This window comes from Bubalus bubalis, chromosome 3 (genome assembly GCF_019923935.1).
Source record: "Bubalus bubalis isolate 160015118507 breed Murrah chromosome 3, NDDB_SH_1, whole genome shotgun sequence".
NCBI classification, from domain to species: Eukaryota; Metazoa; Chordata; class Mammalia; order Artiodactyla; family Bovidae; genus Bubalus; species Bubalus bubalis.
In genome coordinates this window covers 49,812,214-49,829,257 of record NC_059159.1, presented here as the reverse complement: position 1 = coordinate 49,829,257, position 17,044 = coordinate 49,812,214, and the positions used below count along the sequence as shown (strand labels likewise).

Here is a 17,044-nt window from a genome sequence, read left to right as displayed (position 1 = left end):
CATACATGACTACTGCAAAAGCTACAGCTTTGATTTGACGGACCTTTGTCGGCAAAGTTATGTCTCTGCTTTTTAATATGCTGACTAGGTTGGTAGTAGCTTTTCTTTCAAGAAGCAAGCATCTTTTAATTTTATGGCTGCAGTCACCATCAGCAGTGATTATGGAGCCCAAGAAAATAGTCTGTCACTGTTTCCATTGTTTCCCCGTCCATTTGCCATGAAGTAATGAGTCAGGATGCCATGATGTTCATTATTTGAATGTGGAGTTTTAAGCCAGCTTTTTCACTCTCTTCTTTCACCTTCATCAAGAGGCTCTTCAGTTACTCTTCTCTTTCTGCCATAAGGGTGGTGTCATCTGCATATCTGAGGTTATTGATATTTCTCTCAGCAATCTTGATTCCATGTTGTGCTTCATCCAGCCTGGCATTTCGCATGATATACTCTGCATATAAGTTAAATACACACACATGTATATATATATACACACACACACGGAATCACTTTGCTATACAGCAGAAATTAGCAGAACTTTGTAAATCAATTATGCTTCAATAAAATAAAAGAATCTTCACTTTAGCACTGTTTATAATGCTTTTTTAAGGGGGAAGACTGTATAAATGCTTATCAATAGAAGGTTTAGTAAATTACAATATGATGCAACAAAATATTCTGGAACTATGAAAAAGAATACAATATGACATAGTAGAAAAACGCATAATGCATGAGCATATTAAGTTTATATTTGTCTTACATATGGAGAATGCTACAGGCAAACTCAATTAACAGTGATGGTTTCTAGAGATTACAGGGGACTTGTCAGTTCTTTCTGTATTTCTGAATTTGTAATTATATATTAATTTTTATAATTAGGAGATAATGGGCATAAAGAAAGTATGATGAACAGCAATTTTGTTTTTGCATCTTATAAGAAGTGAAGAATTGGAAACAATACAACTGTTCAGAAATATGAAAATGTATTTATAGTACTTCCTGGAATTTTGTATACAGCTATGGAGATACAGTGCTAAGTGAAAAAAAGAATAGGAAATTGTGTTGTGTGGATTACTATGTAAAATGAACATAATTAACCAAAATATGAATAATATTAATAAAGGTTAATAATAGTCCTTCTGTAGATAAAAGAATATGTATGCATTTTTTGTGTGCTTAGTTGGTTTTCCAAATTTTCTGTAATGGATTTATGCTTTTTTCTATTACACCTGTAATGGGAAAAATCTTATCACTATTAGTCTTTAAAATTCATTTGTTAAAAGATTGAAATTTGGCAGGCTTGGCTATTTGGTGGTAGAGAATCAAATTCTTTGATGTGTGTAAAAATGTTTTTTAAATGGTGAAACATTACACATATGTTATATCATTTTTATGTGGATAGTGTTTTGCCCAAGAAGAGGTTTTTTTTTTTTTGGTTAGAATGTTATATGACATGTCCTGCAGCCTCTTCTTTTATAAATAGAAAGGGATACCTTCTTTGAATTCTCTTAGCTATAATTTGGTCTGTGTAAGGTCAAATGTTTCTTCAGCCTCCTTCACCAGAGGGTCTCAAAGCACTTCGTATAAAAATACCTCTTTTTTTCTACTGGTGGGAGATGGAATTGACGTAACTTCAATTTTTATAACCCCTTGACTGAAGTATAGGGAGTAGACTCCTCATGCACTCAGTTGTGCGCCTTAGTTTAAGAGGGGCGAAGTGAACGATCTGGTGGGACTGGTGAATGAAGGTGATTCTGGAAGCCTTTTCTGACTCAGGGAACTGGTGCTAGTGAGTGATGAAGTGTTCCATTTGGATGGTACGCCACTGCCTCTGCTCCCGACTGAAAAATGATTAGGATGTATGCAGAGAAGGGGACAATGGGGTAATCCGGTCCTCACCGTCTCTTGTCTGGAGTGATGTTTAAGGCTTAGTGTGTTGCTTCAGGGCACAGATGTGTGCCCCTTTTGGGGCCATGATACAGTGGAGTTGTGTAGAACTGCTGTCATTTACAATGTGCTTTTATCAGACTTTTCTCCTGTAGCATTGAGGAAAAAGGGTTTTTATGGTTATGAGTGGCACATGCCTAGAAACTGTTCCCTGCTCCACTCTGGAGCCAGATATTCTTGTGATCATCTGGAGTTTGTTACCTCGTAGAATGTGTTTCCTTTTCTAGGTTAATAGTTACTAATGTTGCTGCCTGTTTGTTTCCTATTTACTTAGGTTTCATGTGCTTAGCAAGCTGCTGAGCTTCATGGCACCTATTGACCATACCACAATGAATGATGATGCCAGGTGAGTAATAGATTAATTATATGTCTCACGTGGCTTCCTGAAAGCCCAGTATTGACCTGTGCTAAAGCCTGTCGCCCTCTCTGTTTCTTCTTAGCAGCTAACCATTTGTCATCGGCATTGTTGAAAGGGTCCTTGTAACATCTCTTCACTCCCATAGTTACTGTAAAACCAAAACAAAATTTTCGTAAATCTCAGTGCTGCCTCTGGTGGTTTTTTGTTTTTGCTGTTTTGTTTTTAACATTAGCCACCTGCTTTGGCCATCTGAGCTCTTCTCTAGAGAGATGGGTTAGGACAGCACACACACACTTGCTTCATGTGTTTGGGATTTTATGTGTATGTTCTCCTTTTAAAAATGGGTGTAGAGCTTGCTCTGGGGATGTGCATTACGTTGTGTTTGTTCAGGGTACTGTTGAGGATTTTGGGGTTTTTTTGAGTATTTTTTACAAAAGAAGTACATGCTTATTTTGAAAAATGGAAATGTGTACACAAAAAAATGTATACTCATATAATTCAGAGATAATTAAAGAATTAACTATTTTTTAAAGAATCATTCCTTCTATATTTTTTAGTTGGCATTCTACTACAACATAATATTTTTATAACTTTACTTATCTAGCCATATCTCTTCTTTGTTATTTACATTCATTTATATCAATATGGACTCATGCTTTCCTATTTTATTCAGTTAGTTAGAATCTGTTGCTGTCATTGATTTTGGTTTAAAACTGTCTCAGATTAATAGAGGTCCCTTCAAGCGGGTTTCATCTTTTTGAGATATCCCCAGTTATTCACTGAGCACTTTTTAGTTTCTACCACAACAAGGTATTCTAGGATCATCTCACATGTTCCCATTTCCAGTCCTGGAATCAGTCTTTCTCCAAGGAATGCTGACTGTTTTTAATGGAGTATGGTTTTTAGAAACCAAGTTCTGGGCGCTGAGATGCTCATTGTTATAGGCATCATCGTTTCTAGGTTCTCTCAGTGCGCGGAGATAGGACGTGTGTGTATGCACACATAACACATATATATGCACGGGATATTACCACTTTTAACATCTGAGGGTATTTCTTTCAGTCTTTATGGTTTCCCTTTTAGTATGTTCTTGTTTTTCTTTTTATTTAATTAAAATTATATTCTACTCTTGTAATCTTTTTATTTAAATATTTTGCATACTCTGACCATTTAGTATCATTTAAATTATTCAAAAATTTAAGTGACTATGTAATATCTATTTTAGCCCTTCACTAATTTTTGGAAATTTAAATTGTTTTAAATTATCATTGTTGTAATGCTGTGATAGACGTTTTAAAACATAAATCTTTACCAAGTGATATTATTAGTCATAATGTAGGCACATGTGGATTTTGCCAGCTTTATCCCTCAAGCTATACTTAGCCTTTTTATTTGAGAGTATTTAGTTTGCTACTAAACTCTAAACTCCATCAGATTTCCTCCCCTTGAAAAGTAGTAGATATGCAAGTTTAGTTGAACACAGTGATGATTAATTTTTTTGTTTGCTTTTGTTCTGATGACAAAACAGCTTATAGATGATTCTGAGTGCATTTATACTCACATCTTTGTGACTTCTTATGCTTGTCTGTGAATGCTTATGTCTAGCTGGTTTTGCTTGTTTTGTTTTAGGTTTTTTGTTTTCATTTATTTCTTGATCTAGTCTGTTTTTAAAAATAATAAGTGAAATGCGTGCTTCTTAGATTCTCTGTCAGGATGACATGAAAAATTACTTCAACTGGAAAGGAAAATCAGGTTCTTATAAATGAAAACAAACCTATCCAGGTAGCACTATTATTCCAGACATAAAGTGAAACCTAGTTTAAATATTAGTGGCATCTTTTGAATACAGTACTGCTGCATCATTTAGAAATCAGTTGTCATTCCTAGTTGGGATTTTTCTTGAGTCATCTGATTCCCCAGGATACTTTCTTTTCCAGAATCTAATTTATTTACTCATAATTTTTGAGGGCCTGCTGTATTCTAGATGTAAAGATAACTTGAAGGTGACTTTATTATTAAGGATTATGTTGGGCTTGATATGTAAGAAGCAAAACCTGACTACATAGGCATAAGAAAACAGGAGTTTATTTTTCTGGCAGAATAATTCTAGAGGAGGCAGGTAGTGACTAGCAGTGTTTTTCCCTTCTCAGTGGTATTGGGGCCAGCATCTCTTGGTCTTTCCCCTGTGGTCCCAAGGTGGCTGCTGCAGCTTTAGCCATCAAGCATGCATTTCAGGCAGGAAGAAGAGGAAAGGAGTGGTGTCGGCCACATTGATTTTCTTTTATCAGAGCAGTAAAAGCTTCTCAGAAAGACCGCCAAAGACTTCCTCACATCTCGTTGGCCAGAACTGTGTTACGTTGCCACTTCAGTAGAGCAGGTGATAGAGGAGGTGATGGGATTGTGTTTGCTGGGCAACAGTTATGCGGCATTTGGAGCTTGTAGGAAAAAGAAGCTGTCGCTTGTGGACGTGGCTAATCATCAGCATTGTTCTCAGCTGGTTTAGCCACTGTGTGTGTGGCAAGGCGTTAAATAGAGGTCTCAGAGCTGGAGAACCCAGCATACTCCTCTGCGTGGCTCCTGAGGGCGCTAAGGCTGGCACATGGGCTCATGCTCATGCTGTGTGGTCTGGATAGACCAGACGAACCACAGGCCAAATAAGTGGGCATTCGTTCTTTCTGCTTCAAATATCAAGTCTTCCAGAGCCAGCCGGTAGTGTTACTTTCTCTTAGGAGGAAGGCCTATATTGTTTTTGTTTAGATAATTCCATAAATGGAAATAATCTAGTATTGTACTATTTGGTTTCCCACTTTGTGTATACCACAAAATGCTGAGAAATGGAAAACTTTCTTTTCAATATCAGTGCATATTACTTTTCTCTAGGTGAATAATTTTGGTTTTGCTAAATTACAGATATGCCTTTTTTTTTTTAATGGTATCTAGATTTGTTGAAGGTAAGCCTCTGGGGAAATCCAACCCATTTTCACAGTTGTGTCTATGGTAGAGTACAACAGAGTTACGGGCATGTCATTCTTGGTGCACATGTATGAATAGAGAATACTAAATGATTTTGAGGTAGAGAAAGGCTTTGTAAGCACGACGCCAAGGCCAGAAGCCACAGAGAAAGGTATTGGTAGATCTGACTACATGAGTCAGTTAAAAAAGATATCAAAAACAAAGTTATAAGTATATGAAAAAATTGTAAAGAAAAAGTTCAGTGTAACATGACTTTACCATGTAATAATGCTGTGTAAAGAGTTTTTACAGATCTCTTAAGAATATCCCAATAAAAATAGCGGGTGAAGCATGTCAATGCTCAAACGTAGAAATTATAAAAGAAAAATCACAAATGGCAAAAAAAATAGATTGTCAATCTTATTAATCAAAGAGATGTAAATTAAAATAATGGCATTTCATTTTTTCTTATTAAACTGGAAAGCATGAGAAGATTGATAATCCCCATGTTGATGGTGTGAGGAGCAGACACTTTCATTTACTGTTGTTAAGAACGTGATTGGCAGAATCACTCTGGAGGGGTATTTGGCAACGCTTTAAAAAATTTTTAATGTAAATGTATCTGTTGACCCAGAAAAATTCATTTCTAGCAATTAACCTAAGAAAATAGCAAGTTGGCAAATATTTTTGTATCGAGTCTTTACTGCAACATTGTTTAAATGGAGAAAAAAATTAAAAAATCCAAATGACCATCAATAGGGAACTAGTTAAAATGAATCACAGAAAAGAATTCAGTGAAGTTATAAGCAACTATTAAAGGAATAAGTGGAGCTGTATGTATTAACATAATGTTTAGTGTAGTAAGTAGACTACAAAGTACTGTAGTATAATCCTACTTTTGAATAAATAGACATGTGTGATCAAAAAAGAGTGATGCCTTTAAAAATATGCTGGTATGGAAATATCTCCAGATTATTTTGTTAACTATAAAAAAAAGAGGTTTTTGTAATCTCCATTTATGTTTTAAAAATAAAAATTAAGCAGCTAAATATGTACAAATATGTGAATATATATGTTACAGAACTTACATTGATAATATTTAAAATACCTATGGGGAAACAACTCAGATGAGGAACGGACAAAGGGAGATGTTTTATTTTCATGCTTCTGTTTAGCTTTAATTTCCTGCCGTGAGAGTGAGACCCAGTGGCTGCAGCTCCCAGGCTCTGGAGCATGGGCTCAGTAGCTGTGGCACGGGGCCTTAGTTGTGTCTGGGGTCTTCCTGGACCAGGGATCGAACCCTCGTCTTCTGCACTGGTATGTAGATTCTTGACCACTGAGCCACCAGGGAAGCCCATAACAAGTTTCCTAGCCCTTTTGGTAGAGGCCGCTCTACCTGTGGTTCCTACCACACCCAGATCTGGAGAGAGAAGCCCTTCTCTTCTTTAGTTGTTTCTTGGCTCCAGTTTATCGCCTCACACATTTGCCTGAGTTAGATTAATACCCAGGATTAATAAAGAGAGGAGAAGGAGAGAATCCAAGTGCTGTTACTTGGTCTTGAATCCTCCATGTCATTTGTCCACTCTGAGCTCAAAAAATCTGCCCTTGGTGGAACTGAACTGAACTGAGACCAGAGCATAGCTCTCATTAAGGGAAAGAACGCAGAGGGCTTTAACACAGGGTATTAGAATATTCTTAGTGAAGGAAGAATTACTATCTGTAAAAGGATCTTTACAAAGATAGCGAGCGGCGTCTTCATTTTATTTCGCCTGTGGTGCAGTCTGTGTAGTGTTATCTATTTAGGTAATTTCTGCTGATACATATTCTTTTCTCATGCTAGGTGATTTACTCTTCAAGCAATCTACTTAAAACTCTTTTAAGGTGTGGAGTAGCCCAGTTTGCGCCTGTATTACCAGAATTCCGTTTGGGGGCATCATCTAGGTAAACCTTGCATACCGATTCACATGACTTTACACGCCCTCAGGTTTCCTTTGTTAGTGAAAGTCTCAGGTAACCACTGACACTTCATACCACCCCGTTAGGAGGGAAGCAGGGGGTTTCTATTGCAGGCCTGAGGAGCGCTTCTGGTACTGAGAGGAAAGAAGAGAAACCCCACTTTGCCCCCGTATCACGTGTTTGCATGCAAGTGAGGAGGTTACTACGAGGCTAAAAACAATCGCTGGCATTGCTGGACCCTCGGGTGCTCTTGGCATGGGGCAGTGCCGCTCCCGTGTGCCCTTCACACTCACCTTTGTGAGGAGGGCAGAGTAGCATGTGACCCTGAAGCAGCGGAGCTAGTCCATGGGCTGAGGACAGAGGCCTTGTCGCCTTGACAGCAGAGGTTCCTCTAGACGCAGTGCTGCCGCCAGGAGCAGGCCAGAATGTGACCTGCAGGATTCACAGGGTTGCTGCTCACCTCACCGACTGTTGAAGCTATTCCACGCTCACCAAGCTTATCAAGGATATTTTAGAACCAGCTTACACTACACGGCGGCAAGCCCTGGAGTGCTGTTAGACCAGAGGGAGGGAGGGCACAGCGGAAATTCAGGTGGCCTTTTATTATGGTTCTAACGAAATGAAGAATTTGTCAGTTGTGGAAATAATCACCTGCGTTTTTGTCTGTATTTTTGAGAGACCCTCCAAGTTAGACTTTTTTCTTAAATACTTTTAAAGTTTATTTTGGCTTCACTGAGTGTTAGTTATGGCACGCAGGATCTGGAATCTTCCAGCTGAGGCATGCAAACTCTTAGTTGCCGTGTGTGAGACCAGTTTCCTGCCTACAGGTTGAACCCAGGCCCCCTCCATCGGGAGCATGGAGTCTAAGCCACTGGACCCGCAGGGAAACCCCCGAGGCAGACTTTTATTTTTTATTTTTGGCTGTGCTGGGTCTTCACTTGCTGCTCAGGCTTCCCCCCCACCCCCCTCTGGTAGTGGAGAGCGGGGCTACTCTCTAATTGCAGTGTGTGGGCTTCTCATCCAGGTGGCTTCTCTGGGGCTCGCAGGTTTCAGTGGTTACAGCACAGGGATTCGGTAGTTGTGGCTCCTGGGCTCTACAGTGCAGGCTCAGTAGTTGGGGCCCACAGGCTTAGTTGCTCCGTGGCATATGGGATCTTCCTGGACCAGGGATTGAACCCATGCCTCCTGCATTGGTAGGCAGATTCTTTACCACTGAGCCACCAGGGAAGTCTCCCAAGGCAGACTTTTAAAGAAGTTTGTTGTTCTTCATTTGCCACATTGATGGAGGTCAGATAGTAAAATGCTGGTGTAAAAAGTATGAGAAGTAAATTCTGAGTCAGACTGAGACAGGTTCCTCCAAGCTGGCCACGGCCCCAGTTCTGGGAAGGGGGCTCATGGGAACTGCTTGCTCTGCCACTGTGGGTTTTGTTGTCAGCACAGAAGCAGGCCAAGCAGCAGCAGTCAGCTTGCTGTACCCCTAAGAAAACTGATGTTTTCCTTGCATTTAACTGCAGCTTCAGAGAGCAATAAGCTAAATCCAGTTTAACTGCCCATGAAAAGGGTTAGGTTCTTGTATTTTCCTAAGAAGCTTTTTTCTTGTTACAAAAATGATAGCAATCTCAACATTTTGTAGGTACTCCATCCCTTTGCAAAGAACTTAAATTCTCAATAGGAACAGCAGGAACTTTCATTTAGGCCCCCTTTCTCGCCTTCCCAGTCAAAAACCACTTTTCCCCACACCTTCCAGAAAGCTCCTGGCTTTAAAAAGAACAAGGAGAGAATCCTTTAATGATGACCACTAAGCACCAAATACATTATTGTTTTACATCTGAAATTTTAGAAACGTACAGATGTGATCCAGCCTTGTAAAGTGCTTTGTCAACATCACTGCCACGTTGCTCTTGAGGTGCCTCCGTGTAATAGAATTTGTGCAGGCAATTTATCTTCTTGCGCCATTTTTAAAGTGTGTGGGTCTGCACCATGAGTATGAGCATATCGTATCCATGGCATTCTTGTCGCCCTAATTGGTAACCCAGAGGTTACTTAGACCATTTTTGATTCCCCATTACCTACTTTACCCACCCCCATACACACTTTTTATTAGACATAATGCGCTGAATAATGGTGAAATATTTCAATGAAGTTAGCTCAGCATTTGAGAGCACATTGTCTAATATCCCCAGAAATACCCTCCACAGAGCAGTTTTCGTTGCTGAAAATCTTGCCAGCAAGAATGGTTAAGATACAGATGTTTTCTCTGAGGCTGCTTATCTCCTAAAAAGACACAGGTTGTTCTGACAGGTGAAACAAGCCTGCGCAAATATGCAACACTGATCTAATCAGCGGGAACGCTTGGACGGGCCCTGCCTCTCCCCAGCATCATTAAAAGCTCCCATTACTCTTTTATTAGAGGCTCCCTCTCTTCCTTATCAGATTACAGAATGAACATAACTCATGGCAGTGATTTGATCTCTTGTTAAAGAGGATTACAGCTTTGCATTAACTCGGATTGACACAGTTTATAATTCACTTGTTGATACTCGGGTGGGCGGCATCCCATGTTTGACGCCCCCCAGCAGGGCTAAGGGGCCAAGGACTCTCATATATCATCATTGAAGACGGCGTCCAGCCTGGAGCGAGGGGGCCTGAGGCCTTCCACCTCCAGAAAGGACAGAAGGGACATTCTCAAGTTCAAACCTGACACTTGGGCCAGAGTTTTAAAAACGCCTGCAAAGAAGGCACTGCTCTTGTTTCTTCTGTATCTTCTGAAGCGCTCCTGTTAAGTCTTCACACAATTCTAGAGAATTGGCATTCTCTAATGGAAGCCCTGGTTGCAAGCAGGTTCTAAAGAGAGAGAAAAGCACATTTTCCAAAAGGAGATTGCATATGCTGAACAGATTAAATCTTTGCTCAAAACAGGACTTCTTGACTATAGTTCTCATTTCTGCAGGCAGATTCCCACCATTTCTTCAAAAGACTGTGGTTCTTACTGTTTTTTCCCAAAGAGATGTTTCACATGCATTAAAGTGAGTGTAAATGTTCCTCTTAGTTCAGTTCAGTCGCTCAGTTGTGTCCAACTCTTTGCGACCCCATGAATCACAGCACTCCAGGCCTCCCTGTCCATCACCAACTCCCGGAGTTCACCCAGACTCACATCCATCGAGTCAGTGATGCCATCCAGCCATCTCATCCTCTGTCATCCCCTTCTACTCCTGCCCCCAATCCCCCCCAGCATCGGAGTCTTCCTAATGAGTCAACTCTTCGCATGAGGTGGCCAAAGTACTGGAGTTTCAGCTTTAGCATCATTCCTTCCAAAGAAATCCCAGGGCTGATCTCCTTCAGAATGGACTGGTTGGATGTCCTTGCAGTCCAAGGGACTCTCAAGAGTCTTCTCCAACACCACAGTTCAAAAGCATCAATTCTTCGGCGCTCAGCCTTCTTCACAGTCCAACTCTCACATCCATACATGATCACTGGAAAAACCATAGCCTTGACTAGACGGACCTTTGTTGGCAAAGTAATGTCTCTGCTTTTGAATATGCTATCTAGGTAGGACATAACTTTCCTTCCAAGGAGTGAGCGTCTTTTAATTTCATAGAACTATTATTTTTAAGTTGTTATATTCTATTATTATCATCTTATAAAATGTGATATTGTATAGATGGCTGTGTTAGACACAATGAACTAACATGCAGGTGGGCAGGCAACAGGTAATGTTTTTCACCTGAATTTAGGTGAGTCGTCCATACATGCTACTGAGCCACCTGAGCAACTTGGGTTGCTAAGATGTGCATCATCTGTTTTTAAGTGTGTTCATCCTTTGCTCTGATTTATCCACTCTAAGTCTGCCACCCTGTTTCTGATTGGCAGTGAAATGACATAGAATGATAACTTCATATTCAACCTATTATTACTATTATTTTTGGTCAAGCCTCGCAGCTTCCAAGATCTTAGTTTCCCGACCAGGGATTGAACCTGGGCCCTGGCAGTGAAAGTCCAGATTCCTAACCACTAGGCCACCAGGGAGCTCCCTCATATTCCACTTATTGAATGTTTACTGTATCTGAGACACTGTACTAAGCTCTTCACATGTATTTTCATCCAGTCCTTATAAGAAACCACTGAAGTGGTTGATATTATCTACATTCTTTGGTAAGAATACTGAGGCACAGAGCAATTAAGTAATTTGCCCAAGATAGCCAAGTTCCGAGCGGAACTGGTTTCTGCATCTGGGAGTGTGGCTCCTGACCCCTGCCCCTGTTCCCGAGACATCAGCAAGCTTTCAGAAATATGTGGGAGCGATGTGCTGGAGGGCAGCTTGCTCCTCGCCCCCAACCCCACCACCAGCACACATACTCAGAGCCTTTCTCTTCATCAAAACTGGTTCAGAGTAAAATGACTTTTTCTTTCTGTTATAGTAAAGATGCTTTCTTTTTTAAAAAAATTATTTATATTTGTTTATGGCGCGCTGGGTCTTCCTTGCTGTGTGTGGGTTTCTCTCTCTGCGGTGAGCAGGGCTGCTCTCTGTTGCAGTGCGTGGGCTTCTCAGGTGGTAACTTCTGAAACTACAGCACAGGCTGTAGGCGCGTGGGCTCCAGTAGCTGTGGCGTGTGGGCTTAGTTACTCTGAGGCATGTGGGATCTTAGTGCCTGACCAGGGATTGAACCCCTGCATTGGCAGGTGAATTCTTAACCTCTGGACCACCAGGGAAGTCCCTAAAGATGCTTTCTGTGTGGGAAGATTTTGCCTGTCAAGCCATTCACATTGTAGTGTAAATCACTGAATTTGCAGGCCTGTTCTTATGGTCACCCTGTTCTTTGATGACAAAGACCCTAAGCCTCATAATTGGCTTTGAAACCTGGTCCAGTGTATTCAGTCCTTTTGCTCTGACAGTGCTCCTGGTTTCAGGTGCCTGTCACCTACTTTCCTTAGAGACTGTATTCTTCCCCTATCATAAAAACAAGACATGCTTATAGAAGAAGATTTGGAACATATAGAAAGGACAAAGGAAAATTCATGTTATCTGTCACTGGGGAAATAATATTATTAATACTCAATTATTAATATTGTTAATACATTAATATAGTAATATTTATACTTTTTATTATCTTGCAGAACTTTTTGTGTATATATTTTATAAAGACCTATTTGTATGTTTGAATCCCTTCTGTTTTAAAATTTTCATTTATTTGAAAAAAAAAAATGCCATTTATTTGGCTATGCCAGGTCTTAGTTGTAGCATGTGGGATCTAGTTCCCTGACCAGGGATTGAACCCAGGTCCCCTGCATTGGGAGAGCGGAGCCTTACCCACTGGACCACCAGGGAAGTCCCTGAATCCCTTTTCCCAGTTAACTACTACAAGCATTTTAATGGCATATGTTTTTTTAAAGGCATCCTAAATAACCTTCTAATATTCTATTATGGAGTACTTATTCTTGGACATTTAGGTTATTTCTGACTGTTTTTATTTCTCTTTAGGGTAATGCTGCAGTGAGCATATTGATATAGAAACCCATGTTCTAAGGTTTGCTTGTATCTTTAGAATAGCTTCTGAAGAGTAGCAGGGTAATTTCTGGACCAAAGGCATAAACGTTTAAACATTTTTTCATTGAAGTACAGTTTATTTTCAGTTTTCTGGTGTATAGTAAAATGATCCATCCATATTTTCTAGTGGTTCATAATGGGTTGTACTAATTTCTGTCCCCCGTCCCCGCCTCCTGAGGTTCATGTCATTTACCTCTGCCGATATGAGAGTGCATTGTGTGACACTTTACTGGGGCCCACATGGCACTAGGCACTGGGCTAAGTATCTAATGTTTATTTTCTCATTTAGTAATAACCTTGAAGAGCATGTATGTTTATTAATCATTTATATTTCTGTTTTTAATCCTTTGTCCATTTTTTCTTCTATGGGTTTAATTTTTCTCTGCAGTTTGTATGAATTCTGTATGTGATGATTATATACCATATTTCCTGTTTTTGTAGATTTCTCCCATTTTGCTTACCTGTTGGTATTAATGACTTTTATTGGTCATGTATAAATTTTATTTTCTATGTGATCCAAAACATAAGTTCTTTGTGGTGTTTTTCATTGCTTTTATGCCTTGGCATGGGTTTCTCAGGTGGCTCAGTGGTAAAAAACCTGCCTGCAATGCAGGAGACGTGGGTTTGATCCCTGGTTCGGGAAGACCCCCTGGAGAAGGAAATAGCAACCCACTCCAGTTCTCTTGCCTTTAAAATGCCATGGACCGAGGAGCCTGGTAGGCTACAGCCCACGGAGTCGCAAGGCGTTGAACATGACTGAGCAACTTCACTTCACTTGCAGTATTCTTGCTGGGAAATCCCATGGACAAGAGTAGCCTGCTGGGCTACAGCCCATAGGGTCACGAAGAGTCGTACACAACTAAAGCGACCAAGCTCACACACACTTGCTTGGGCCTTCCTTCCTGGATTCTAGGACCAGCTGTTAGCTGATATTTTTCTGTGACTTTTGTCTGATTTCTTTTCTTACTTTTCATCTGCTTGGAACTTTATTGTCATATGTTGCCCAGTGGTCTCTGCACTCTGCTCCTAATGCTGCTTTGTGAGCCCAGAATTTTTTTTCCCCACTTCCTAGCATTTCACTTTCACTGTGACACCAGCAGCCTCTTAACCACAGTCTGGTCGAATCATTTCTGTGTGTCTTTGCCAGATTACACCTTCCTAAAATGTTACTTAGAACATGCCACTCCTGGTGGCCTACCGAATAAAATCTGAGCCTGCCACCAAGGCCTGTGGTGACTTTGCCCTGCCTCCTTTCTCGCCTTGTCACCTGGCTCGGTGTGCACCTTCTGGTGCTGTCCTGCTGGCCCCCCAGGTCCCCGGACACCCTCCCGCCCCGGGTGCCTCCTCACCCCTTGCCCACCTCCCCTGTCCCACCTCTGTCCTTTCCTGCTGCAGGGCCCGTGGTCCTTGGTCCACACCAGCCTTTCCAGAGGGACTGTGCTGATTCTCCACCACCCACTGAGTAGGGGCTCTTTCGTCTTCAAACCCCTATTTTATTTGTTTCTAACAGTACTTAATATACTTCACAAAAACATTTATTAGGGTGTTTTTTTTCTCTTGTTAAGAATGCGTAATTTATAAGTCAAAATTGTATGCATACGTTTACTATCATCCCATGTTTGGTGTTATCAAGGTTTTATGCTCTTACGTTTGGGTTAATATATTTTGATTCCAGTTGAATGCTGCCTTACTTACTATATGGGCTTCCCTGATAGCACAGTTGGTAAAGAATCCACCTGCAATGTAGGGGATCCTGGTTCAATTCCTGGGTCAGGAAGATCCACTGGAGAAAGGATAGGCTACCCACTCCAGTATTCTTGGGCTTCCCTTATGGCTCAGGTGGTAAAGAATCCACCTGCAATGCAGAAGACCTGGGTTCGATCCCTGGGTTGGGGAAATCCCGTGGAGAAGGGAAGGGCTACGCACTCCAGTATCCTTACCTGCAGAATTCCATGGACTGTATAGTCCCTGGGGTCACAAAGAGTCGGACACAGCTGAGCGACTGTCACTTTTCACATAGTTACTGTATACCATTTCTGTAGCACGTTTTATTTGTAGAACAAGTCAAGTCTTTTCCCAGTTGATGTCAGCCTTCCCTCGGCTAGAAAGCTGACTCCAGATCCTTGACCACCTGTTCTGCCCCAGCTCACAGGCAGGATCACAATGTGACCTTGAAGAAATCTTCTCTTTGGGCTTCTGTTGTTGTTCAGTCGCGTCCAACTCTTTGCGACGCTGTGGACTGCGGCACGCGCAGGCTTCCCTGTCCTTCACCGTCTCCTGGAGCTTGCTCAGACTCATGTCCATTGAGTTGATGATGCCACCCAACCATCTCATTCTCGGTCATCCCCTTCTCCTCCCACCTTCAATCTTTCCCAGCATCAGGATCTTTTCCAGTGAGTCAGCTCTTCACATCAGGTGGCCAAACTGCTAGCATCAGTCCTTCCAATGAATATTCAGGGTTGATTTCCTTTAAGATTGACTGGTTTGATCACTTGTAGTCCAAGGGACTCTCAGGAGTCTTCTCCAGCACCACAGTTCGAAAGCATCAGTTCTTTGGTGCTCGGCCTTAGTTTCCTGCTTTATAAAGTGAAAATAGTCCTTCTTGCTCATTAGATTCTTTTTTAAAAAACATTTATTCTTTAATTTATCATTTATTTTTAGCTATGCTGGGTCTTTGTTCCTGCACTCAGACTTTCTCTAGTTGTGATGTGCAGGTTTCTCATGTGGTGGCTTCTCTTGTTGCGGAGCTTCGGCTCTAAAGTGTGAGCTCAGTAGTTGTGGCACATGGGCTTAGTTGCTCCGCAGCATGTGAAGTCTTCCTGGACCAGGGATCGAACCCCTGTCCCCTGCATTGGCAAGCAGGTTCTTAACCACTGGACCACCAGGGAAGTAAGTCTTCATTAGAGAATGAAATAGTCTTTGTAATTTTTTGTTTCTGAAAGGACTGTTTTAATGATACCTGTACAAATAGTTACTTAAACAAAATTTGTGTTTTTATACATGTACCTATTATGTCCTTGTTCCTTTGCCTCCAAGGCAGACATACCTATTTTTTTGTACCTGAGAAGAATTAGCTCTAGGCCTCCTGTCTGAAATGCCTTGAAAGGCCTTCGGCTTATGAGTCTATTGCTTGTAAGTAATTTGCTGGTAAGATTATTTTAGCAATCCGTCCTGTAAGACGGATGAACAAACTTTTTTGCCTCTTTTACTAAGATTGCTCCACAGTATCTAACTCTTAACTCTAATACAAAGATCTTCATTGACCCAATAAACCCATCATAGGTTGAAAATATCGTAAGTTGAAAATACAGTTAATACGCCTAACCTGCTGACATCACGGCTGATCGTCACCCACCTTAGACATGCCCAGGACACTTCCATTAGCCTACCGTTAGGCAGAGGCATCCAACGCAAAGGCCTATTTCATGATAAAGTGGCATGCCGATTGTGTCATTGACCGAATGCTGCAGGTGAGCGGCAGCAGGGCTGTGTGGGCACAGAGTGGTGTGTGCCGTTCGTCCGTTGTCACCATCGCGAGAGGGTCTGCCCCACGTCCCAGCCTGGGAAGAGAGAGGTTACAGTTCAAAATTCGAAGTACAGCTTCTACTAAACGCATGTTGCGTTCACACCGTCGTCAAGTTGAAAGATGTTTGAGTCAAGCATCTTGTTATTTTTTAATGACTGTGCTGGCTCTTGTTGCTACTCAGGCTTTTCTCTAGTCGAGGCGAGCGGGGCTGCTCTCTAGCGCTGGTGTGCGGGCTCCTCCTCATGGCAGTGGCTCCTCTCACCGCGGAGCGTGGGCTCCGGATGAGCACGCTGTGTGTGCAGCGTGCAGGCTCGGTTGTTGCAGCTCCCAGGCCCTGGAGCACAGGCTCAGCGGTTGTGGCGCACGGGCATAGCTGCTCCATGGCATGTGGAGTCTTCCCAGAGCAGGGATCGAACCCGAGTCCCCTGCCCTGGAAGGTGGCTTCACCTCGGAGCCTCCAGGGAAGCCCGGTCAAGCGTCCGGGACCGTCCTCACGTCGCTCTGCTCCCCTGGCACTCGGTGCCCGGCCAGTTCACCAGCAGCGTGGGCCCGATCCTCTGCGGGCTTTATCTCCACACAGGAACATTGCCCCACCCAAGGGCCAGCTCCATGGTTTCTTCTTTGCTTGTGGCCAGGCTGGAAAAGCCCAGAAATAGAGTCCAGCCCTGGGACTTCATTCTTTACCTCGAGGGTTTTGGAAGTCGTTTTACTTAGGGTGAGCCCTGGGAAAAGGTCACAGTCTACACCACAGACGTGTGTTGTATGAAGG

At 41.9% G+C, this 17,044-nt stretch overlaps 1 protein-coding gene across 3 annotated transcripts in view; it reads left to right on the top strand.

Moving 5' to 3' along the window:
- AATF (apoptosis antagonizing transcription factor) overlaps positions 1 to 17,044 on the top strand; it is a 105,727-nt gene that overhangs the window by 77,290 nt on the left and 11,393 nt on the right. Inside the window, exons 11-12 of one of the 3 annotated variants that reach the window (XR_003108039.3) lie at positions 2,213 to 2,284; positions 7,089 to 7,189. The exons of 1 other annotated variant lie outside the window; for it this stretch is intronic. Coding sequence is in view for 1 of the 2 variants with exons in the window: in XM_006065485.4 (XP_006065547.4) it covers positions 2,213 to 2,284 (72 nt within the window). In the remaining variant the exon portion in view is untranslated. The remainder of the gene's footprint in view (positions 1 to 2,212; positions 2,285 to 7,088; positions 7,190 to 17,044) is intronic. One more of the 3 variants, XM_006065485.4, reaches the window with a different exon arrangement.